At 39.2% G+C, this 25845-nt stretch overlaps 1 protein-coding gene across 2 annotated transcripts in view; it reads left to right on the forward strand.

The window, feature by feature from the left end:
• The first annotated feature begins 5917 nt into the window (after positions 1-5917).
• Positions 5918-25845, forward strand: part of LOC128165077 (phosphatidylinositol 3-kinase regulatory subunit alpha-like) — a 43639-nt gene continuing 23711 nt past the window's right edge. Inside the window, exons 1-2 of one of the 2 annotated variants that reach the window (XM_052829283.1) lie at positions 5918-6005; positions 14057-14331. In XM_052829283.1, the coding sequence (XP_052685243.1) occupies positions 14070-14331 (262 nt within the window). In that variant the 5' untranslated portion in view covers positions 5918-6005; positions 14057-14069. Of the gene's footprint in view, positions 6006-11329; positions 11589-14056; positions 14332-25845 lie in introns of those variants that run through there. The other variant, XM_052829282.1, reaches the window with a different exon arrangement.

A 25845-nucleotide genomic window follows, 5' to 3' on the forward strand; every position in this document is an offset into this window, starting at 1 on the left:
AGAAAATTGTAAAAACTTGAATAGCAATTGAAAAATTGCAAGTTGATGAGACCTGGCCCCAGGATCATGATGCAAACTTAGACTTAATTCTTTGTACACTGTCTTAATATGTCCGTCAGTGTCCTAATTGTAAACACTGACAAATTTGAAATGTTTTTTTAGTGTCTTGGTATAACGTTGTAAATTACAAATTTAATTTGTCATATCACAACAAACATGTAAAAGCCGAGGCGTTAAGTTGTTGGCCGAGGCTTTTATATTTCAAACAATATTTCGAGACCGAGGATGTTATCATGCAACATTTACGACAACAAGAACTTTATCTCTATTCTACTAACAGCCCAGTATTTCTACAGATCATAAAATATCTTTGATTCATATCACTGGTGTCGGAAGCAAATTGAAAGTGTGTGTTGGGGGGGGGGGGCTAGACTAATCCTCAGAAATATTGGAAAAGAAACCTTATTCCCAAAATCCTAATCCATCCTAATCCTAATCCGTAGGGGGGGGGGGGGGGAGTATACAGGTATATAGTTAATAGTTCCCCCCCCCCCAAAAAAAATCTTACCTACCAAAATTTGATTCTACCTTCCCGAATCATGAAATTCCTAATCGGGGGGGGGGGGGGGGGGGGGGGGGGGGTGCTAGACTAATCCTCAGAAATATTGGAAAAAAGAAACCTTATTCCCAAAATCCTAATCCATCCTAATCCTAATCCGTGGGGGGGGGGGGGGGGGGGGGGGGGGGGGGAGTATACAGGTTTATAGTATATAGTTAATATTGGAAAAGAAACCTTATTCCCAAAATCCTAATCCATCCTAATCCTAATCCGTAGGGGGGGGGGGGGAGTATACAGGTATATAGTTTATAGTATATAGTTAATATTGGAAAAGAAACCTTATTCCCAAAATCCTAATCCATCCTAATCCTAATCCGTAGGGGGGGGGGGGGGGGAGTATACAGGTATATAGTTAATAGTTCCCCCCCCCCAAAAAAAAATCTTACCTACCAAAATTTGATTCTACCTTCCCGAATCATGAAATTCCTAATCGGGGGGGGGGGGGGGGGGGGGTGCTAGACTAATCCTCAGAAATATTGGAAAAAAGAAACCTTATTCCCAAAATCCTAATCCATCCTAATCCTAATCCGTGGGGGGGGGGGGGGGGGGAGTATACAGGTTTATAGTATATAGTTAATAGTCCCCCCCCCCCCCCAAAAAAAAAATCTTACCTACCAAAATTTGATTCTACCTTCCCGAATCATGAAATTCCTAATCGGGGGGGGGGGGGGGGGCTAATATGCGCCTTTGACTCCAATTTCTCAATATTTAATCTTTCAAGGTAAAAGGAACAATTATATTTCCTCCGAGAAAAAGTGTGGGGGCAGAACCCTCAATGATGCTATGTGCCTAATGGTTAGGTCTAACTTTGCAATAAAAGTGGGGGTTCCGACGCCTATGCATATTCCTAATATTTCAAGGGCAGTCTAATACGATTATTACTACAACACGTTATGTATTTTATGTGTTGGTGTTAGGAAAACCTAATTTTCTGAATCACTACAAAAGCGCCAAACGTCTGCAACAACCTTCAAATAACTACAGTATTTGGTGATTTTCTGCTTTTGTCGGCGGACGTAATTAATTTTCATACTTTCAGAGACATCCCGTAGCAGATGCTACATCAATGAAACATTCCCTTCCTTTGCAAGGCATACTCCGTTCATCGCAAAAACCATTTCCAAGTTCCGAGATCGTCAATATCGTAGAAATACATGTATGTATTTAGATATATCTCGTTCGGTTGCTTGGATGCTGAACACTTCATCACAAAATCAATATCATTATTTTAATTCTGCTTTTAAAAATCTTCTGAAAAAAGGACCAATCCTCATTAGCAATCATCCATTTGGCTCGATTACACAATGCATGAAAAGTAAACTCAATGTAATTGTTATCAGTAATCATTACATCACCTCGAAATTATTACGATCTAAGGGAGGTAACTCTCAGTGTTTTACATTTCTTTCAAAGTATCGTCTTTGAAATCTATCGAAGATTGATCATTAAAATCCACCTGAGCATAAAACAGAAAGTATAAATCAAAATCAACAAAAAATGTGACTCACAAACAAGGTTCAAAACATGTACCGATAAAATTAGATGCTGAGTTATGTCTTTGAAAGGGTTTTGGATCGGTGTTGTTGCTTTTCCAGTTCAGAAGTTCCGATTGTTGAGATAAATCCACATGCAGAGGCCAACCCCTTTTGACATTAATCTCAATGTAACCATAAATTAATGTCAAAGCAGGCTTGGCCTCTGTGGATATCGTTACAATAGCTTTCACATCAGGTGGACTGCAGGTACTATTTAATTTGAAATTAGGTTATTTTTAAGGTACATGTATTTTATAAATATTAATATCTTGAGGCACGATAGTCTACTTTGGTAAGCTTTGAAAAACCCCCACAAAAGTCTTACTTATTCCGAGATCAATTTTTTTTTAAATGATCTTTATAACGAGGTAAAAAATCGTCATAGCGAGGTAAATATAGCTCTTTATATCTTCCGATGACTTTACGTTTGATCTCGTAATCCGGATTCTTTGATTATTAATTATTTTTATAAGTATTAATATCATTCATCTTAAAAATCTTAGTAACAACTTGCAAAAGTCATAGTAGCCCATTTTCATCTCGTAATATCGACAATAATAACTTTAAGATGCTTCTTCTATTTGAGCACTGGTATACCTCACTAGGGTTTTGTGTGAAGCTGATAATATCCTAAAATAAATTCAATTTTTGAAACTTTAAAAGTATTTTTATCATTTTATTTCATTCTGGTTCACTGCTTATCAAATTAATTGACAAAGACATTAAGAGTAGTAACAGGAATCCATCGTTGACATAGGCGTCGGAACCGGGGGGGCTAGGGGGGGCTTAGCCCCCCCCCCCCCACTTTTTTTGCAAAGTTATACCTAACCGTTAGAAACATAGCATGATAGAGGGTTCAGCCCCCCCCACTTTTTTTCGCAGGAAAGATTTTTGTTCCTAAATTTACCTTGAAAGATAGAGAAGTTGGATTCAGAAGCATACTAGCCCCCCCCCCCCACGGATTAGGAATTTCATGATTTTGGAAGAAAAATTCTTTTGGGTAAGTAAGTTTTTTTTTCGCTTGTAAGTAAAGGTATACTCCCCCCCCCCCCCCCCCCCCCCCACGGATTAGGATTTCCATGATTTTGGGAATTACTTTTTTCTCAACATTTCTGAGGATTAGTTTAGCCCCCCCACTTTCAATTTGCTTCCGACGCCAGTGGTTGATGAAAACGCAATCAAAGGCGACCTGTCCCTCAGCCAGCCAGCCGGTTTAAGAATTAGCAAAAATAGGCCATTGTGTGGATCGATGGTTTCTCTTAAATTGTTTAAAAACGAAGATTATTAATGTCACAGGGTTAAAATCATTTGGGTTTTTTCGTAAATAAATGATAAAATTGTTAATATTGTGTTTACAATTCTTTTAGTTATATTAAAGGAGTCACGTTAATGCATACATAGCAATGGCGTCGGAAGCAAATTGAAAGTGGGGGGCTAGACTAATCATCAGAAATCTTGACAAGCAAAAAAAATTCCCAAAATCATGAAAATCCTAATCAGTTGGGAGGGGGGGGGGGGTTTATCCCTATAGCTCCAAAAAGAATCTTACTTACCAGAAATTTTGTTCCCCAAATAATGAAATTCCTTAATCCGTTGGGGGGGGGGGGGGGGGGGGGCTTGTATAATTTCCAATTTTATATATCACTTAATATTGATATTTCAATCTTTTTAAGGTAAATTTAGGAACGATTATATTTGCTGTGTTTGAAAAAGTGGGGTGCCCCCCCCCCCCCCGGTTCCGACGCCTATGCATAGATTACTTTAATATCTGAATATATATAACTGAAACTAAAATGATAATAAAAGCATATTCGTATAAATTACGGCAAAATATCAAAAAGGTTAAGCAGAGTTTTATTTTTTGGTCAAGAATTTAACAATGGGGGGGGGGGGGGGTAGAAAAAAAGGCAATAAATAGTTATAGGCTATTTATCGCGTGTGTGTACGTGCGAGGATTTTTTTTTAAGTGTGTGTGTGGGGGGGGGGGGGGGGGGCAGACATCGCGTTACTGCTTAAGGTGATATACCTGAGTCATCAATGTATTTGCTTGATTTAGTTCACTGGGTATTACTGAGGTGATTTGTTGCAAAACGGTGCGTTCTCAGTGGCGTAGCTGCCGTTAGGCACTTAAGGCACGTGCCTACACATCATTTTAAGACCAAAAATTAAAATTGTTAAAATATCACATTTGATTTAAAAAAAATTTAAAAAAGCACACAGCAAATATCTTTCTTTTCCCTATTTCAAAACTCTGATTGGTTGAGGTCACAAATATGTGACGTCGATGATGCTAATAATTACTGCGGCAGTAAATCAGTGAAAAACATGTCGGGCAATAAACCAAAAGTAAGACCACTGGATGAAATGTTTAAAATCATATTCATAGATCGAGGCATCTCAACTATCATTGCCAAATTTGCGCTAATAAAAATGGACGCCTTGACTTCTTGTAACATCATGTACGACTTAAAAAAAAACCAAAGCAATATTTCTGTTTTCTTATTACTATCAAAATTTAAAATAACCATTACAACTGTTTTTGAATCATGACATTCAATTACAAAGTCTTAATGTTTTCCCTTTAATAGTAAACTAAACTATAGAGACAGATAATAGCTTTAGTGTAAGAAGATGGGTGGATAAGGCGTATAAAACCTATGCACGGACGAAAAAGATACTGAAAAATTTAAATATCAATAAATCTGATATTTTTAAAAAATATATTCAAAATAATAAATATTTAACATATCCTCGATTTTTAACCATTTTAAAATATGTTCAATACTTGGAATATGTTGACTCAAACAGGCGTATACGTATATCAAAACTTCCAATAGTGTCATTTTTTTTTTTACAACTTCAAGGTCTTTTCTTTTTTATAGTGAGTCTCTGCTCCATATTTTTCTCATAGTCTAAATAAGGTTTTATGGAAAACAAACCGATTTCAATCAACAAAAACGTGGAGAGATGACCCACTATACAATAAAAATTTCATTTTGTATCTCAGCAATTGAACGTTTTGAAAAAATAATTCGTCCGTAAATTCGTGGCCAAAGTTCAAGGCACTCGTAATATTTAAACAACATATTTTGTTATGTGTGAAATGGCTCAGAGGTTATAGTACCAGACATTAGCTAACCTTACAAAAGTAGGGTTTTTATGTTGTGGGTTCGATTCCACCAAAATTTAAGGTAAAATTTTTTTTCTATCGTTTGTTAAACATAATAAAAACTGAATTTATTTAGAAATTGTGCTTTTGCAAACTTGTATTATAATAGATTTGAATTGATTTAATTGACAAAATAAATTCAAAATTGTATTTTACGTATGGGCATTTGCCCTATCTTATTTCCCCATCTTCTTCCCGCCATTCACTTTGATAACGCTTAAAAAGAGACTGCTGGTGAAAACAATGTTGGATTGTATTAAAAAATGTTTTCTTGACTTTTTACTACGAAATAATCTTTTACAAAACTCAAAATTTATGTGCGAAAAGTGCCTAAAATTTGTTCCTATAAAACATGAAATCCGATTTCCGTCGGGGGGCTTCGCACCCCTGAACCCCCTACCAGGGCGCTGCCCTGGACCCGCTGGGGGCCTTGAGCGGCCCCCAGACCCCTCGCCGTATTTGGTGCCTATACTTCATTCTAGCTCTAGCTACGCCACTGGTTCTTCATGAATGTCAGTGGCCTATTATGATATACAATCATGATCCGCTCCCGGAGATAAAAAAAGGGACGTAACCCTGAAATTAAATGACGTCATACAACTTCCCTTTGCTATGGCGGATTGCATGTCAACTGAATTGCCTTGGTTGAGTTTAGTCGTGCTTTGACCGAAGTTTTTAGCAGGTATGAAGTGAACATAGTCCATTTCATATTTATATTGATTTGTAATTTTACAAAGCTTACATTTGATGGTAAAAATTTCGATGCATTTAGTTGCGGAAGCTCGCCCGCATCTTCAGAAGCAGGGAAACAGGGAAGTGGTTTGAACTGTTTAATTAAACTCGACGCGGTTATGTTTTTCTTCCTATTTTGGAACACTTGAAATGGGGTTGAAATTTAGATAATCAGTTTGTGCTTCTCAAATGCTTGTACGCTGACAGAACCGATGTACTTATTAAACCGGTGCTTGATTTTTGAATGTTGCAGATTTTCCCACTTATATCACTTATAATGATGGTACAATTATAAACCAAAAACAGTATGCAAAATCCCCGTAGACTTTCTGTTTTGGGATGTGTATTGAAACCTGAAGCAGTAGAGGGGGCGTTTTAAAACAGATAATCTGGACATTTTTCATATTAGTGGATGAACATAGTTTGAGCACAAAGGTGTTTATGATTATCGAAATATCAAGCAAAAAGTGGTGGAAGCAAAAACTCGGGACAGACTGACAGAGTATACACGTTTTGCTTTAACTGATCAGTCGTGACCATTGACCAGTTTTCGCCAAGTACCATTTGTTGCCACTGTATTGTTCATTATTTTATCAACACCCAAATTACGCAGAAAAAATGTTGTATCTTGGCGAGAATTGGTCTTGGGCTACTCTCTTTTGAGAGGTGGACAGACATAGCCTGGATGTAGGCTATGCCTGTCCACTTCTCAAAAGAGACTAGGTCTTTGGCCAGTATGGATAGAAGGATATCAGCATTGGTAGCTCAGCCAGGTAAAGCTCCTGGCTTAAAAGATGCAGGGTTTGCCGGTTCAATTCAGGTCCAGCAGTATACTTTCATTGTATTTATATGCTCATTCCCTGCTACTACAGATGGTGCCGTGGCCTTCTTTGTTTAGGCAAATTTTAAATATAATTTATAAGTCCTGACAAGGTGAACTTATGTTGTGTCTTTGGAGTCATAGACTATTTAAGGAGGGAGGAATGTGGTAGTTACATGGGACTATATAGGCTCATTTCTCCTTTCTTACTACAATTATTAAAATATTATGAAAGTAGGTTACATATACATGTACATGGTTTTCATGAATGCAGAACTGTCTTGTAAAATGAACGGAGCACCTACATACAACATGTAGTACCCCAATCCAAACCAAATCCATCCTCACAACAAGTAAAAATGGAAATATCTATTACCGGTATATGTTTATTATATCTGTACATGTTATCCCTTGCTTACAACCCATTATTATATAAATTTTTTTGGTTGGAAAATTGAATAGAGAAAACAAATACTATGGAACCATTATTGTTCGTGGGGGATCAATGTTCGTTGCTTTCATGGGTAACCCTTACCCACGAATATACATCCCCACGAACCTATACACAATTATTTGTTTGATATCTATCAAAATTATCCTGATTACACTATCAACTAAATAACGTCCCCATGGAGCGGGGAAATTTTGGCTACCCTTAAACATTGACCCCCCCACGAATAAAAATATTCCACAGTAAAGAAAAGTGTGGAAATTTAAACTTTTCACCCCCCCCCCCCCCCTTCAAACAAGATATTATAAACTTCAACATACATAAGGAACAACAAATATAAGTTGCTAAACAATTAACACTGACACTGTTTTGTGTCATTTGAAACAATGAGTGTGGCTGAGTGTGTTTACTCGAGTTACTAGGAAACAAGTTCTTCCTTGTTTGGGTTACATGGACAGTATTATACATATTAAGCATTCTTGCTATATTGTTAGGTTTTATGTTTATAAATTTAACTCAGAATACTAAGATCACGAAGATATTTCTAAATGATTATCTATTCTTTGTTTTATTGTAAACAACTTTGGCTACTATTTACAAAAGAAACATTCCTTTTGACAACTAAATTTGTATGAGCAATTATTGATACATATATATCTAATATTGTTTGCTCAAAGCTGTGAGTGAGTTGCACTAGCTCTGGTAGGCTTAAGGAGGAATAACACACCTTTCAAAAGTCACTCAAATTAACAATAAATTATTTGATTATGAAAGATATACCGTAGTTCATATGTCAAATAAGCGAAAAATTTGTAGTTTGGGGATAAAAAATTAATATCTAAAAAATTCAATTCAGTGAGTAACAACAAAAGCCCTTGTGGGATTCGAACTCCTGATGTACGGATCACAAGCCCGACACATTATCCTCTCGGCTATGGTGTAAGTCACTTCTTACCGTTGATAAAATCTTTTTAATAAAACGAAATGTCGTTTTGATCAGAGGTCAGCCATTTTGTGATGATGTGTAATTCCACCTTAAACAGAAGTGAGAGGTCTTAAACCTTAAAAGCCCTTGCTATTTTAAATACCAGGTATATGGCATATAACTTAATTTTCATGCACCCACAAACAATGTCAAAGGTCAAGGTCACTTGTTATAAGGCCCCAGCAGATTGGTCTGTGTTTTTGTGCCTGTTCATTGATAGACTTTTGGTCTGTACAATATGTTTGATGGTTCAGTTAAGGCTGCTTTATTGTGACTAGGGATGGGACGATCCACCGATGCACCGGTGCATCGCGGTATTTATTTTGACGATATTTGGATCGATACATTTACCATTAATACAACGATACCTTACCGAACTTTTTTTATTTTTTCAAAAATATCCGAGCTTCATATATTGGCTATTTTTAGTCCGCGCGCCTAATATGAAAGTACAAAGATGGCGGAAAACCTCGTAAAGTTGTCAAAACTGTTAGGAAGCTAAATATGGAGTGTGGAAAACTTTTGGAGTACTTGTGTATGAAAAACTAGTGTACACAAGACTAAAGTAATTTGTAAATTGTGCAACGCTCATTATGAATATAACAAAATAACTTTGGAAATGCGGTAATACATCGGCAGGTTGAATAAATTTTAAACTTTTATTCATGTTTTCATTTAATTGCAATGTATCGTGACATGTATCGTATCGCATCTCATGTATCGTGATATGTACCGAATCGGCTCAGTACAGTATCGTCCCAGCCCTAATTGTGACTTTCCTCTACAGTTACATATTGATGTAATTTAATAATAGATATTACCAGTTTTAGTAATTGTTTGCCATCACTCATTCAGTTAATGAGTTATTTACCTTGACTGACCTTGACAGTTGACTAGAGCCAATGTGGTTTTGTTAGAGCAGCATGTGTTATGACATTTCATACAGGAAGGTGAGGGACCCATCAGAGAGAGAGAGCTGGAGTAGGAGCCTCTAGGAGGACATAGATACCTATTTATTAAGATGTCGTCACTGGACCAGACATGGTCATGGGTTTTGAAGTTTGTTACCACCGGTAATAATGGTATTAATTATGATTCCTTATCCAAGGCATTCCAAGCATTTATTTAGTGTCTCCTTAGACAAACTTTTGATTTATTCAAGAATATTGATTTTTTCAAGACAGTCCTTTTTTTCAATAAATGCGCAAATATTGTAGTTTTGGTAAAAAGGCTACCTCCAAATATATCAGCTTCCAAAGTAATATGATTCTGTGTACATGCTGTATAAACTAAGAGGGAATTGCTAGGGAATTTTATGGCTCCTTAAATACCCACAAAATTCATATCATATTCATGTATATTCTGGTATTTGACCCAGAAATGAGAGATGTTTGGGCAGAAAAACATTGTATTTATGAATAGTACTTGACGGTTATGAACAAATTTTGCAAAAAAGAAGATATAGGGAAGTAGTATGTATTATACTGTGTTAAACATCAAGGATGTTTGCTGCTTTGTTAGAATTGGTATTTTATACTTATGAAACAAACACCAGAGAAAAAGAAGTGTATAGCATGGAGAACATTTTCGTATGAAGTATGTATATGTAAGTGTGACAGTTACATCTAACTCTTTGATGCTGACTGTGGACAAATTCATAAATTTCTCTATTTCATAGACATCCATTATAAATATATAAAAATAATGGAAAGCTGAGAAAATGAATTGATTACATTAAAAGCTGTTGTAACAACCCTCAGTCCAATACTGTAAATTCCTAATTAAATGTGAGGAATTAGTATCATCGTAAAATCGCGAGAAGCATCCTTCCCGGATTTTAAAATATCGCCATTATTTTCTGAGAGTTGAAAACTAAAAGAAATAAGGAGAAAAGTTCAGCGTTCGTGATTTTATATTCTCGCGATTTGATACAAACCAGCGGGGTCGCGGAATTAAGAACTCGCGTAATATAAGGAATTTACAGTAATCGGAGCCCGCTGGGTTGAATTATGAACTAGGGCCCACTGGATTGTACTTGTATTATGAGTTAGGGCCCACTGGGTTGTCTTTTAAGTCAAGGCTCAATGGGTTGGATTATGAGTCAGGGCCCACAGGGTTGTACAGATGTATTATGAATCAGGGCTTACTGGGCTGTTCTGTATACAGGGTTATTTTTGCCCCATGTTATTTTCACCGTTCTAAGCACTTGCAAACAATTTTGCCCTGCCTTTAATTCGCCCAAAGAAAGTTCTGTTAAAAGAAGGATAATTGAGACATTGGAATTAAGCCAGTCTTAAATTTGCCCATTGACAACGAGGTTGAAAGGGGTTAAAATATAATAGGGGTGAATATTTCCCTCTATGCAGTATTAAGAAAAGTGGACATTAGTAGAAATTAGATTGTATTGTTATACCTCAGCAGATTTGAGGAGATTTACCGGTATTTTTTATGAACCTCAACATGCAAGAGCTGAATGTTTCTTATTTAAAACCTGATATCAGCAGACATACTTAGCTGAATAGAAAAATAATGTATATGCAGGAACAAGTGTATAATATATGCAAGTATTTAACATGTTACTCCTGTGAACAGCAGCTTTGGTTACATTGTATTTGGAATAGGTTTTGAATCCATAAAATGTCTTTTTTTATCCTTCCTCCAATGAAGTATTTTCCTGAGTGATTTAATTATTAAGAGTTTTTCACATCCATCACTATATATAGTTAAAAAAAAAGTCAGAAATGTTCCAAAATAATTCAAGAGGTTCCTCTATGAACGGATGTTTTTGGCACAAATATTCATGGTTAGCTATGTTTTAGGGTTCTATGATATGGTAAGTGGGTTCAGGAAAAACATTTTTGTGACATCATATGAATTGCTCAAATATATAAAAGCCTTCATTAACTTGAAGGATTCAAAAGGAAGAGATAAAACAATGAAGCCCACTGAGTGTTCATCAGCCTCGCAGAGTTGTAAGAAGTGCTTTTAATTACATGTAAATGGTTTACAAATAACAAAGGCACAATGAGTGTATCTTATTCAGTGAGGACTGCTTCAACGTGATTGGTGGACTTAATATTGCACTAGTACATCTGTTTGGGCTGTCATTAAAGTAATGTAATTGTTGGAATGTAATCAAAGTAGTGTAATTGATAGAATATAATCAAGTGTGTAATTGTGGTATCGTAATGAAAGTTGTGAAGTTGTTTGACTGAATCAAAATTGTGTAATTGTTAATTGGAATCTAAATTATGTAACTGTTGGATCATAATCAAAGGTATGTAATTGTTGGACTGTAATCATAGTATTGGAATTGTTGAAATGTAATCAAAGTTACGTAATTGTTGGACTCTAATCAAAATAGTGTAGTTTTTGAACTGTAATCAAAGTAATGTAATTTTTGGACTGTAATCAAAATAATGTAATTTTTGGACTGTAATCAAAGAATGCAATTGTTGGACTGCAATTAAAAGAACATTCTGTATACAGGAAAATATTTGTCCCTGTTTAATTTTTGCCCCTTTTGCCCTTGTTGTCAGTGGGCGAATTTAAGACTGGGCAAATTCAAATATGTCTAATTATCTCTCTTTAAAGACAACTGCTTCTGGGCAAATACAATACAGGGCGAAACTGTTAGCAATCGTAGGAAGGCGAAAATTAAATGGGGCAAAAATAACCATGTATACAATATTTATTGACTGTAATTATGTAATCTTTGGACTGCAATCAAAAGAACATATTTTATTGAACTGTAATCAAAGTGATGTAATTGTTGGACTGTATTCTAATATAATATAAGTAAGTTCTATTTCCTGTTAGCTTTTACTCTGTATCAGATGAAGGAAAAAAGGTTATCTCTGAATTACGAAAGACACACAGAAAAATAAAAAACATTATATCTGATTTAAGGACAAAGGCACACAGAAAGAAGGGACCAATCCTGTCTCAAACATTTTATGTTTGATGAGTGAATGGATAGGGGAGACTTGATCGTACATAAATTATGTCCTTGTTGTGTATCTGAGGTACACTTCTGTGCAAGCCACTGGGTGTTGTATCAAAGTCCGATCTGTGAAGCCGACATTGTTATAGAGATAAAGTGAAACAGAAGATCGGGGAGGATCTAGCAGTATTTAGCTGGATTACTGTGTAAGGTGTGTGGGGGCTCGCACACTTCCTACCTAAAAGTACTACTTTCTTTATATAATGAACATTAAACACAATTTGTATTGATAAATGCTATAAAAAAGAAATGGTTATAGGTAGTACATGTTCCAATGATTAAGAGAGAAAAAGAAGAGAGAGATCGACATAAAAAATCATTTCAAAATGGCTATGTCGAGACACTATAAAATGTGTCAACAAGATGCAAGACAGTTTGATAATTCAATTTTAATGATATAAATGTAGAATACATTATAATATGGAAAACCAGTTTGGGTTGAGAAGTTAATTTTCATTGCTATGCAAGCATTTTATAAGATTTATGAAAGTAGCATACTGTATTAGGATTTCAGTATACATACAACGTCTTTCTGTATATGAAATAGGAATGCATTTTAACTGAAATATTGCACCAGATGAATTACAAGAGTTGTTCTATGAAATGAGTTTGAGAAATTAGGTACTGTACATGTAACATGTTTTGGAAAAAGGCAGTCTGATACCCACATTGCTACAAATGCAGTACTTAATATCTAGATCTCTGTTAACTTATGTCCACATTTAAGGTACCTCACTACACCTACACTTATACTTTTTAAGACACTACGTCACAAGATGGCGGTTTTAATGTTTTGCTAAACTGTTTATTGATTTGAGTTGTATATGATCGTAGCTCAGTTTTTAAAGTATTGGGCTTCTGAACCGCAGATCATGAGTTCGAATCCGCCTGGAGCTTTTGTTCATGTTTACTGAATTAAATTTTTGAAAATGTAATTTTTCATCCAAAATTGCATATTTTTTGGCATATTAGACTTAAATACTTCTATCATAATCAAGTAATTTTCTGCTGATTTGAGAAAATATTTTACGGTGTAGTGAGCCACCTTAAAGGGAATTATAACACATTATTACAGGTACTTTACCATCTTAGGTGGTTGTAGGAGTTATGTCTCTTTGCATGAAAACTTTTTCCCACGTGTGAAGTATGCGACATTTCATAGCTTTTGACTCTTGTTTTGTTTCCTCATATACATTTAAAACGTGTATTGTTAAAACTGACAAATTCAGATCTAAATAGAAGCAGGAAAAACATTTTTAAGGAACTAATTTTTTACCTAATATTTTATTGTGTCGGAAAAGAGTTATTTTTTTTGTCAATGAATCAATTAATGGGCAGTGTTAACCCTTAAAAGGTAAATTTCCGATTAAATTTTTTAATTTTTACTTTTATAAACCAATGGTATGATAAATCAGAAGTTTATAACAGTTAGACTTTGATTTAAGATAGAGAACCAGAGACAGAAAGATGGACAAAAAGAAATAGAAAGAGATAAGAGAGGGAGATGAGAATATGGAGAAGAGATAAATATAAATATAAAGTGTATCAATTATTTTGATACATTCTTATATTGAAATGATATGGTCGTCTCTGAAATGTATGTAGGATCATACTTGTATGGATTTTTAATTTCTTATTTTTTAGATGTTTTATAAACAACATCGAATTTAAAAGTGAAAGTAGACTGACATGCCAGCTTCGGTAAGCTATGGCGGTGATTGATATGTCAGATTTTCTTTTAGAGCAGGTCCCAGTATGGAGGGAATAGAATACTACCGAGCCCTCTACAAATATATCCCAAAGGAAACCGACGACACAGAGGATGCGGACCAAATTCCAGACATTCCCTTGGACAAGGATGACATTCTAGAGGTCAAGCATCCGATCTCGGATGACATCCAAAAACCCACGGGCTGGCTGATCGGCTACAACAAGAACCAGAAACTGTGTGGCTACTTCCCCGGGCCCTATGTGGAGCACATCACCCCTCAGATGGTTCAGATGGCCCCACAGATCGGTGAGTCACCCACACAGCTCCACACTGACCGCTGTCCATTTCTCTCTCTAAATGGTTTTTATAATACATATACAGTAAAACACGCTTATAGTGAAGTGCCAGTGATGGGCAATTTTGCTTCGCTTTAAGTGTAATTTTTTTATATTCGTCAAGTTTACAACATGTAATAAAGTAAAGATTGTATGTACAATCTTCATGTTGCCCTTTGAGGGCCCTTAATTGGTAAATAAAGAAATTGAATTGAGAAATTGTAATAAAGTAACAGGGAATGAAAATCTCTTAGCTGTAAGCGTCCATTCATTATAAGCGCGTTCGCTATGATCATGTGTTGCTGTATATATATAGTTAAAATAGCAGTAGATATATCCTCTTATAACAATGTACTAATATAATTATCTTGAATCAATATTGAATAAGAAAGCATAAGACAATATTGCATGGATGTTCATCCTCTTCAGAGTTCTTGAAATCTTTCGGTCCTGTCGGCAAGACCGATAAAAATAACCAAGGACCGATTACTTGAGGTTGCCTGTCTGTCCAAATGACCGGTAGATATGGACAGAGTAACTTGCGAAAATATAACTAATTTTCGTACAAAAGCAACAGAAATATGATGAAAACTCTAGCCTCTGTGTAATCACTGAGGAGATCCGAACGCATAGGATAAATCTAGAGGAGTTTTTCGCGGTTTTTTTCGCTCTCTTTAGACTTATCATACATTTTCGGAAAACCTCATTAATTATTACTTCCGTTGCTTTCGATAAGTTTGGCGAGTATTTCGTACATATTGATACGGTGCGTTTATAATGCAGCTAACAGATGTAGTCAGACAATAGGAATAATTCTTTCAATCATTTTCCAACCTAGATTTCGTCAGAAATCATGGGAAAAATTGGAGAACTTGTTTAAAACATAGCGTGAACTGAGGGCCCTATATAAATCAAAGATGGCGAGTGTTGTCTCGGTACGTTTTTTCAATGTACATTGCATACACCGAAACAGGGTTTTCAGTGAATGTTTTTATCGCAATACACAGAAAAACACACACAAAAATCCCAATGTAATCATTTATAAATTTTTTTTGGAAATAATAAGAACTCCGCTATCTGACAACCGAGCCCTAGTTACATATGAGATGTGCAGAAAGAGAACGAGAAAGAGAGAACAAGAAGAAAGTTGATAATGAGAGAGGGAAGGAAATAAAAATAATTAATTAAGTGATAAAATTTTTTTTATCAGGAGCCAGAATGTGAAAGTTAGGAGAAATCAGATCAATTAAGGTAAAAATGAGAGAAACTATAAGACAAATATACTTGTAGTTTTTCATCTTTCTATTGAAAATGTTTGGACTGACAGAAATCAGTATGGACTGACAAACTTCTGATGGTTGTCAGTCCAAATGACTGACAGTGGAAAAAAGATTTCAAGAACTCTGCTCTTCTTCCAAGGATATAAATTGGCATAACCCAGTAAACCTTGTTCATCAAATGTTATACATGTACCCTATTTGGGTTATTTTTTCATTACAGATAAGTCAGTAAGCAAAACTCCATTCCTTTAACTTTCCATTCAGTTATTTTAGATTCAACGATTGGTGTTGGAGTTATTTCTCTTGGTTTATCTGTTTTAGGAAATGAGATAGGTTTAAATCTTTTTAAATCAAAGAATGTCAGTATGCTACATTGTGAAGATAGATATGGAGAGACTGTTGGTAATCGGTGAATCAGTCTCAGTAACATCCCTGCTTTGTAGGCTAGCTAGTCTGAATCTATGCGTTTAGCTACATGGGTAGTAATGACACACACTGCTGATCCATGCATCCTCACACACAAGCAGGAAGTGGGAAATTTGCATTCCTTTTTGTTATTTTTAAGATGTTCACATCCTTGTTGGTATGTAATGTACTTAGACCGAGTACTGATGTGTAGTGGGGACAGGTTTATATAAGTCCCCTGTCAATAAGTGGACAGGTTTATTTAAGTCCCCTGTCAATAAGTGTAGCCTGATCTCTCTGTGTACTGTGTCGTGTGAATGTAGTACTTGTGTATGTTTGCTTTAATTCCTCACTATAGTATTCACACATACACATACTCATACACTTGCTATTTATATGTGTGACACACACACACATGCCAACCTTTCTCTGGTCTGGATCACACTGTAGTACATTGTCCCTTGTTGTCCCTTCTAGCTCTGGCCCTGAGTTCTCTCCAAACACCCCCCCCCCCTGATTTATGGAGCTGGTAAAAGGACTAATGGCAATTGGAGAAGATTTTGTGAGGGTTGTGTAAGAATCAATCCCCCTTCAACCAATGACCCTGCATTGGGCAGATCTCTTGTGTTTGTGTGTGTGTGGGGCAGTGGCCTCTATACAGCCTGTGTGAGTTACATTGGTTAAACCAGGCTAATTGCTGCTGTTTGCTTATATAAGACCAAGGGCCTTCACCCCTTCTCACAGCAGGTCACAGGTAGATAGAGGGGAGGGGCCTTATCGGGCAACGACCTACAAACCTGGGGTCAACACATCATTTCAAACAATGCTTGGTTGCGAGTGGTGTATGTGTGTGGGATAGTGTGATCCAATGATGAGTGATCGATACATACACCAAAATTTTTAATGAGAGACCGAACCTTGAACCTTTGCTGCCTCAGAACAAAACATAAAAAACAAAGATCAATTATCCCTGGGAGAGAGAGGGTCTTATGCCACAGCTGATGGACTGTGCTGAGAGTGGTTTCCATGGCCACAGCTTCTGATTCCCCAGCATTGATTTCTGGGAGTCTCTATAAATCAGCATTCCTGTCTACTCAGCAATATCTATAAAAAAACCGCCAGTGTGCTTATGTGTAAACCCTGAACAAAACCATTGAATTAGAGCTCAGCTAAAATAGGCTCACGCGGTGTACCTTAAGAAAGAAATTTAAAAAAGAAGTTTATTCAGGTTGAATGTGTATATTTGATTTTGCCTAAAATAGATTTGAAGTTGTGAACCCCTGCCATATGACAGTGAGAAGAGAGACAGAATGTCGAGCAATCAATACATGTTCTTTCTTTGATTTGTGTCAAGTAAGGGGGCTCAGTCGAACAAAGAGATCCGCACTCTGCCAGTGTTTGCACACCTTTCTCAGAAGGTTCCCTATATTAACATTTAATCTCGTTCCTTTTCTGTGATTTAAAGTAGGGCATTGATTATTTAAAGGATTTTCAGAAAAGTAGGGTAATATTTTGACATGATTTTATGCAGTCAAGAAAACATAATGTAATGTAATAAGAAAATCATTATGTAAAAGGCTAGTAGTTGTTAATTGGGAATATTGAATAAATTAAAACTATGGTTATTAATTACTGGTATTGAATTAATTAGCTCAAGACAGATAAAGATCTGCGTAGTATTTTTTCAGAAGTTTTTGATGGTGACAGAAGAACTTAGCTGGGTTTTTTTTCTTGTTACTGTTTCGTTTTACTAAAAATCTTGTGAAGTTGAGCAGTTAAACTCAAAATATTTTAAGGATAATAAAGTAAACTCAACAAAAATTCAATAATTCCAATTTATTTGAAACTTTAAGATGAAATGGTGACTAGTGTTCTGTGTATTCTGATAATGAAAGTAACATCAGAAAATTCCTGGGAGTCATAACACAATCTGTGTTTTTGTTGATATGGAGTGCAGCTTGATGTGTCCGGGGTTGTAGTGTACACAGATACAGGGTCGCTCCAGTAACCCAGTAGTTACTCAGTGACTCACTGATTGTTTGTGTGCATGCAACACGTGCGAATGCTGCCTTTGTCAGGGAGGCGGTGCACAGTAGAGGTTTGTTGTGACACGTGGCCGAGATAACCGAATTTCTCCCCCTGTGTGTTGTATTGAACCCTCCTGACCCACATTAAGACAGTCAGAATGACTTTGTACCTGAAGCTGAGGAGTTTTAAATTGTGTTGGCCATGTGGAATCAATTTATAGCAGGGAGCTGTAAAAGCACACCTGACCTGTTTTGACAGAATTAAGAGAGGGGTTGGGTCCGTGTGATCTCAACCTCATTGGTCCCTGTGTGTTGATTGATTGGTGAAATCAAGAAATTTAAGTCATATTGTATCAGTTTGGTAAAACTAAAACTGATCAAAATATACCAAGTATATAAATAATCTGCACACATTCTCCCTCACGCAATCCCAATTATAATCTTACAAGCTCGTGAACCAGAAACCTTAGGAACTCAAATTGAAAGGCTTAAATTGGAAACACTGTAAGGCAACATTAAGCCTGAGGCCTGCCTCCCTGAGTACCTGATTCACATGCTGCTGTTGGATCAATGTTATCAACTGGTGACCGACTTTTTTAAATGGGGGGAATTCCCCTCCTTTTCAGAGAACTTTCGGATCCAATTTTTAAAACTTTAATGAGGCTGACTGATTTAAAGCCTCTGTAGTCTGGTTTTAATGTCCCTGTGGAGTAATGCCACAGAGTAGTACAGGCCACCCCATTCAATCAACTCTCCTCATTAATCTGGTTACACCAGCCTATAGACTACATAAACAATGCTAGATTAGTTTCAGTTAGACTGTCTTCTACTCCACTATACTTATGACAATATACACTCGCACAAGTCTCTTTGTGGTTTTAATGTTTTACATTTCATGCAAATTTTACTGTGTTTCACTTTTATTCCGTATCAAAGAGTAAAGACTAATCAGAAAGTCTAGTGACAATAGCTTTTGCTGATTAAGCTGAGACAGAAATAAATTTTTTTTTCAATAGAGTGGTTCCAGCTATTGTCCACTTCTTAGCCGATGATCTACAATTATGGTCAGGCCAAGTAAACAAGTATTTTTGTTTTGCGTTACATTCGAAAAAGGCATGGGTTAATTATTCATATTGAAATTAATCATATTGCAGTTAAAAATGAAACTGCCTGAAGCTTACTAGTACTTGTGTTTCACATACTTGCCATGTACATGAACTATGGCATGGTATATATTTTTGTCTATCCAACTAACATTCATGACACAAGATTTAATTTATTTTTTGGGTTAGAATACAGAATAGATAGGGACTGGCATCACAGATTCATGATAATTAAGAGCCCCAGCAGTGTTAATGGTACTGATTACATAGGTTTGTTAATTGAGGCCACTGTACGGGGAGGGGACGTCTCCAAATAATTAAGACAGGGAGAGTCTTCATTGGCCTAGTCTAGTTGTGTCATTCCCACACTAATAAATGATCTGGTCACACTGCTTCCAACAGACGGTCACCGATGTAGGATTTCTTAGTGCAGGATTTTATGACTTTTTTATTTTGGTTCATTGCTTCCCTTTTTAATAGTCCCAACCAGAAACGGCCCATTATGCCAGTCAGGTACAATCGGTGTTCAATATGTCAGGAGAGAACTGACACAATTGCAGTGACCCGGATGACACGGGCTGACATATTTCTATAGCAGGCGATTAGGTTACAACTCAATCAGAAGAAAATGAGAAATCCTGATTTTTACAGTCTGTGGTCTGAACAAAGACAGTGCTTGTTAATTAGAATCGGTGAATCCAATCAAGCAGAAGTGATTGGTCCTCCGTGACCCGGACTCTATGCTGAGTCAATCCTGAGAGCTTTAACACAGTCCAGAATATAATGCATACTCAACTGAAGGGAAGGCCAATGTGAGCATTTGATCCATGGGTCACCTCTAACTTTGCGTTCTTGATTCAAAAGATTATGCGTCATAGAGAAGCAGAATACCGGTACTATAAAAATTTAGGGGGCAAGAAACTCTTCTCATGAAAATGAGGGAGACAATGTATAGTTCTGACAGAATATGAGTCATCTTAGCCAGAAAATTGTCAAAAACTTGTCTCCCATCTAAAACCAAAGTCTTCCTCACAACTGGATCTTTGTTCTTAATGTTTTTTTAATGAACGTTTATGGCTGTTTTTCTGTTAAGTATCAATAATTTTGCTCCGATTTTTTTTTTTTGAACAAAGTACACGAGAGTCGGTGAGCCGTAACTGGATGTAGAGTGCTGCATGGTTATGGTAATTACTTGTCATGCTTCAGTGAACAGGTAACTACGTAGATACTGCAGCGATGTGCAGTGGTTTGTCAGCAGAGAATGCACCCAGTTAGCAGGCAGTACACTGCAATAAATATCAGAAATGGTATAGATTGAAACAGTTAAAGAAAAATGCGACCACGCTGGAGCTTCACCAGGAGAGCATGTTTGGAGTACATACATGCGAGCTGTTTTACATAAGTTACCGAGCTACAACACTGATGATGTGGTTGATATCAAAGCTAGAAACTTTATTATAGATTCAATCAGTAATGATATCTGCTACCGATAAACCAGTTAAAAAGTATATAAGTCAGTCGCAGTATAATTTAAGCATGTGGCGAGCATTGGACAAATTGTAGTTGTCCTGTATGCATCAGATAACACCATCAAAGTCAGGCCTAGCGATAAACCTTCCATTTACTGAATTAAACTAGACTAGTGTCATTACGCCTCCCAAATATATGCTTTAAGAACTCAGGAGTATTATGCAGCTCATGCTACAATGTAATTTCAGAATTGTTAAACTGGATGTAGAATATGCAACTGATAAATTTGGACGACAGACCAATTTTTTTTTAGGTTGAAGAATTTCAGATTTCGTTGTGTGGACAATTGACGTAGATTTTTGTACAGATATATAATAAGTACCTCAGAACTGACCTGACGTGTTATTATCAAAGAGAAACTCTGATAATGATGAACATGTTGAGATGAAAGCGTCCCTTTCTTGGCGTGCTGATGTGGGGGTGGATCAATTGATCTACAGAACTAATGAATGTAAAAGGTATCATTCATTGCTTGGATAATTCTTATATTGTTATGAAAGGTAAAGAAAAATTGAAACCCAGACCAGAGTTAATGGTTTTGATACCCTAAAAGACTACTTGGATGATGGCAAGATGTCTTGACAACATGAAATTTAATTCAGCAAAAGCTATTTTACTTTAAACAATTAATATTCATATATATTTGCAGTATTGGGTGTTAATGGAGGGAAGGATTCTGTAGCTGTGGTGATATTTTTCTGGGTCATCCAATGCACTAGGTTGACCCGGGGTACACTGAGTGGATACTCCCTGGGTCAGCTGTACCTGTCCTCTCGGTGTGTGTATACCTAGAGATCCGGTAATCTATGGCTAACATACCTGGTCCCTCTATGCGTACCTGCCCCCTTTCTATGTGTGTACCTGTGCCTATCCTTCCCTCTTTCTTGTATGTATACCTGCTCCCCCCTTTCTTTGTGGATACCTGTGTGTACCTACCCTACCCCCCCCCCCCCCCCCCCCCCCCGCCCTTTCTGTGGGTGTACATGTCCCCCAGGCTCCCCCCACCCCCCTAAAACTTTGTGTGTACTAAGTCACTCCCTCTCTTTGTATGCTCAAGATCCTGTTTGTTATCAGAGGAGAGCTAATGCCATGGTTCTGGAACCTGATTAGATTTCCACCCCAGCATTCTGATTACTGCAGGCTTAATCGGTTTACGTCAAATATGTAAACTAAGCCTCTTTTTTACGGGGAAGTAGGTGAAAGACTTGATGGAATTAGGGCCATTTGGTTGTTTAGCATGACAGATGCTTTAGAAAGGTCATCCAGGACTTTAAAACATGACTTCTACAATCAAATGGAACTCCTCCTTGTTGAGCACCTGTGGTGAAAAAGAGAAGATGTAGACCCCAGAAGAGGCAGAAATAAACACTGTGCTATTCATGAATGGCTTCTAATTAATATGGCATAAAATGGGGATCAACAAAAAAGCATCAAAACAAAGAAAGTGTATTGTTTATCAAAGTATCTAGTGGTGACTTAATACTCTGCTTCTTGTTCAGCAATGCTATGTTATAAAAGAGTTTTATAGGAGCTTATGTTCAATACCTTAAGTAATATTTTGAGCCAATATATGTAAGGTTTTAACCACTGTAAACTGACTGTGTCTCTACCAGGTGATAAAGTTGGCAGCAGAACAGGGAGGGTTGGTGTGTGGCAGCAGAACAGGGAGGGTGGGTGTGTGGCAACAGAACAGGGAGGGTGATTGTGTGGCAACAAAACATGGAGGGTGGTTGTGTGGCAACAGAACAGGGAGGGTGATTGTGTGGCAACAGAACAGGGAGGGTGATTGTGTGGCAACAAAACATGGAGGGTGGTTGTGTGGCAACAGAACAGGGAGGGTGGTTGTGTGGCAACAAAACAGGGAGGGTGGTTGTGTGGCAACAGAACAGGGAGGGTGATTGTGTGGCAACAAAACAGGGAGGGTGGTTGTGTGGCAGCAGAACAGGGAGGATGGTTGTGTGGCAACAGAACAGGGAGGGTGATTGTGTGGCAACAAAACATGGAGGGTGGTTGTGTGGCAACAGAACAGGGAGGGTGGTTGTGTGGCAACAGAACAGGGAGGGTGATTGTGTGGCAACAAAACAGGGAGGGTGGTTGTGTGGCAACAGAACAGGGAGGATGGTTGTGTGGCAACAGAACAGGGAGGGTGGTTGTGTGGCAACAAAACAGGGAGGGTGGGTTGTGTGGCAACAGAACAGGGAGGGTGATTGTGTGGCAACAGAATAGGGAGGGTGGTTGTGAGGCAACAGAACAGGGAGGGTGGTTGTGTGGCAACAGAACAGGGAGGGTGGTTGTGTGGCAACAGAACAGGGAGGGTGGTTGTGTGACAGGAGAACAGGGAGGGTGGGTTGTGTGGCAACAGAACAGGGAGGGTGGTTCTGTGGCAGCAGAACAGGGAGGGTGTTTGTGTGGCAACAGAACAGGGAGGGTGGTTGTGTGGCAGCAGAACAGGGAGGGTGATTGTGTGGCAGCAGAACAGGGAGGGTGATTGTGTGGCAACAGAACAGGGAGGGTGGTTGTGTGGCAACAAAACAGGGAGGGTGGTTGTGTGGCAACAGAACAGGGAGGATGGTTGTGTGGCAACAGAACAGGGAGGGTGATTGTGTGGCAACAAAACAGGGAGGGTGGGTTGTGTGGCAACAGAACAGGGAGGGTGATTGTGTGGCAACAGAATAGGGAGGGTGGTTGTGAGGCAACAGAACAGGGAGGGTGGTTGTGTGGCAACAGAACAGGGAGGGTGGTTGTGTGGCAACAGAACAGGGAGGGTGGTTGTGTGACAGGAGAACAGGGAGGGTGGGTTGTGTGGCAACAGAACAGGGAGGGTGGTTCTGTGGCAGCAGAACAGGGAGGGTGTTTGTGTGGCAACAGAACAGGGAGGGTGGTTGTGTGGCAGCAGAACAGGGAGGGTGATTGTGTGGCAGCAGAACAGGGAGGGTGATTGTGTGGCAACAGAACAGGGAGGGTGGTTGTGTGGCAACAGAACAGGGAGGGTGGTTGTGTGGCAACAGAACAGGGAGGATGGTTGTGTGGCAACAGAACAGGGAGGGTGATTGTGTGGCAACAAAACAGGGAGGGTGGGTTGTGTGGCAACAGAACAGGGAGGGTGATTGTGTGGCAACAGAATAGGGAGGGTGGTTGTGAGGCAACAGAACAGGGAGGGTGGTTGTGTGGCAACAGAACAGGGAGGATGGTTGTGTGGCAACAGAACAGGGAGGGTGATTGTGTGGCAACAAAACAGGGAGGGTGGTTGTGTGGCAACAGAACAGGGAGGGTGGTTGTGTGACAGGAGAACAGGGAGGGTGGGTTGTGTGGCAACAGAACAGGGAGGGTGGTTCTGTGGCAGCAGAACAGGGAGGGTGTTTGTGTGGCAACAGAACAGGGAGGGTGGTTGTGTGGCAGCAGAACAGGGAGGGTGATTGTGTGGCAGCAGAACAGGGAGGGTGATTGTGTGGCAACAGAACAGGGAGGGTGGTTGTGTGGCAACAGAACAGGGAGGGTGGTTGTGTGGCAACAGAACAGGGAGGATGGTTGTGTGGCAACAGAACAGGGAGGGTGATTGTGTGGCAACAAAACAGGGAGGGTGGGTTGTGTGGCAACAGAACAGGGAGGGTGATTGTGTGGCAACAGAATAGGGAGGGTGGTTGTGAGGCAACAGAACAGGGAGGGTGGTTGTGTGGCAACAGAACAGGGAGGATGGTTGTGTGGCAACAGAACAGGGAGGGTGATTGTGTGGCAACAAAACAGGGAGGGTGGGTTGTGTGGCAACAGAACAGGGAGGGTGGTTGTGTGGCAACAGAACAGGGAGGGTGGTTGTGTGGCAACAGAACAGGGAGGGTAGGTTATGTGGCAACAGAACAGGGAGGATGGTTGTGTGGCAACAGAACAGGGAGGGTGATTGTGTGGCAACAGAACAGGGAGGGTGATTGTGTGGCAACAAAACAGGGAGGGTGATTGTGTGGCAACAGAACAGGGAGGGTGATTGTGTGGCAACAGAACAGGGAGGGTGATTGTGTGGCAACAGAACAGGGAGGATGGTTGTGTGGCAACAGAACAGGGAGGATGGTTGTGTGGCAACAGAACAGGGAGGGTGATTGTGTGGCAACAAAACAGGGAGGGTGATTGTGTGGCAACAGAACAGGGAGGGTGATTGTGTGGCAACAGAATAGGGAGGGTGGTTGTGAGGCAACAGAACAGGGAGGGTGGTTGTGTGGCAACAGAACAGGGAGGATGGTTGTGTGGCAACAGAACAGGGAGGGTGATTGTGTGGCAACAAAACAGGGAGGGTGGGTTGTGTGGCAACAGAACAGGGAGGGTGGTTGTGTGGCAACAGAACAGGGAGGGTGGTTGTGTGGCAACAGAACAGGGAGGGTGGGTTGTGTGGCAACAGAACAGGGAGGGTGGTTGTGTGGCAACAGAACAGGGAGGGTGGGTTGTGTGGCAACAGAATAGGGAGGGTGGTTGTGCGGCAGCAGAACAGGGAGGGTGGGTTCTGTGGCAGCAGAACAGGGAGGGTGGTTGTGTGGCAACAGAACAGGGAGGGTGGTTGTGTGGCAGCAGAACAGGGAGGGTGGGTTCTGTGGCAGCAGAACAGGGAGGGTGGTTGTGTGGCAACAGAACAGGGAGGGTGGGTTGTGTGGCAACAGAACAGGGAGGGTGGTTGTGTGGCAACAGAACAGGGAGGGTGATTGTGTGGCAACAGAACAGGGAGGGTGATTGTGTGGCAACAGAACAGGGAGGGTGGGTTGTGTGGCAACAGAACAGGGAGGGTGATTGTGTGGCAACAGAACAGGGAGGGTGGTTGTGTGGCAGCAGAACAGGGAGGGTAGGTGTGTGGCAGGAGAACAGGGAGGGTGGGTGTGTGGCAACAGAACAGGGAGGGTAGGTGTGTGGCAGCAAGACAGGGAGGGTGGGTGTGTGGCAACAGAACAGGGAGGGTGGGTGTGTGGCGGCAGAACAGGGAGGGTGGGTGTGTGGCAGGAGAACAGGAGGGTGGGTGTGTGGCGGCAGGACAGGGAGGGTGATTGTGTGGCAGCAGGACAGGGAGGGTGGGTTCTGTGGCAGCAGAACAGGGAGGGTGGGTGTGTGGCGGCAGAACAGGAGGGTGGTTGTGTTTAAGTCTACTACCCAGCAACAGAGACGG

The sequence above is a fragment of the Crassostrea angulata genome, chromosome 10, assembly GCF_025612915.1.
Source record: "Crassostrea angulata isolate pt1a10 chromosome 10, ASM2561291v2, whole genome shotgun sequence".
Classification (NCBI taxonomy): Eukaryota; Metazoa; Mollusca; class Bivalvia; order Ostreida; family Ostreidae; genus Magallana; species Magallana angulata.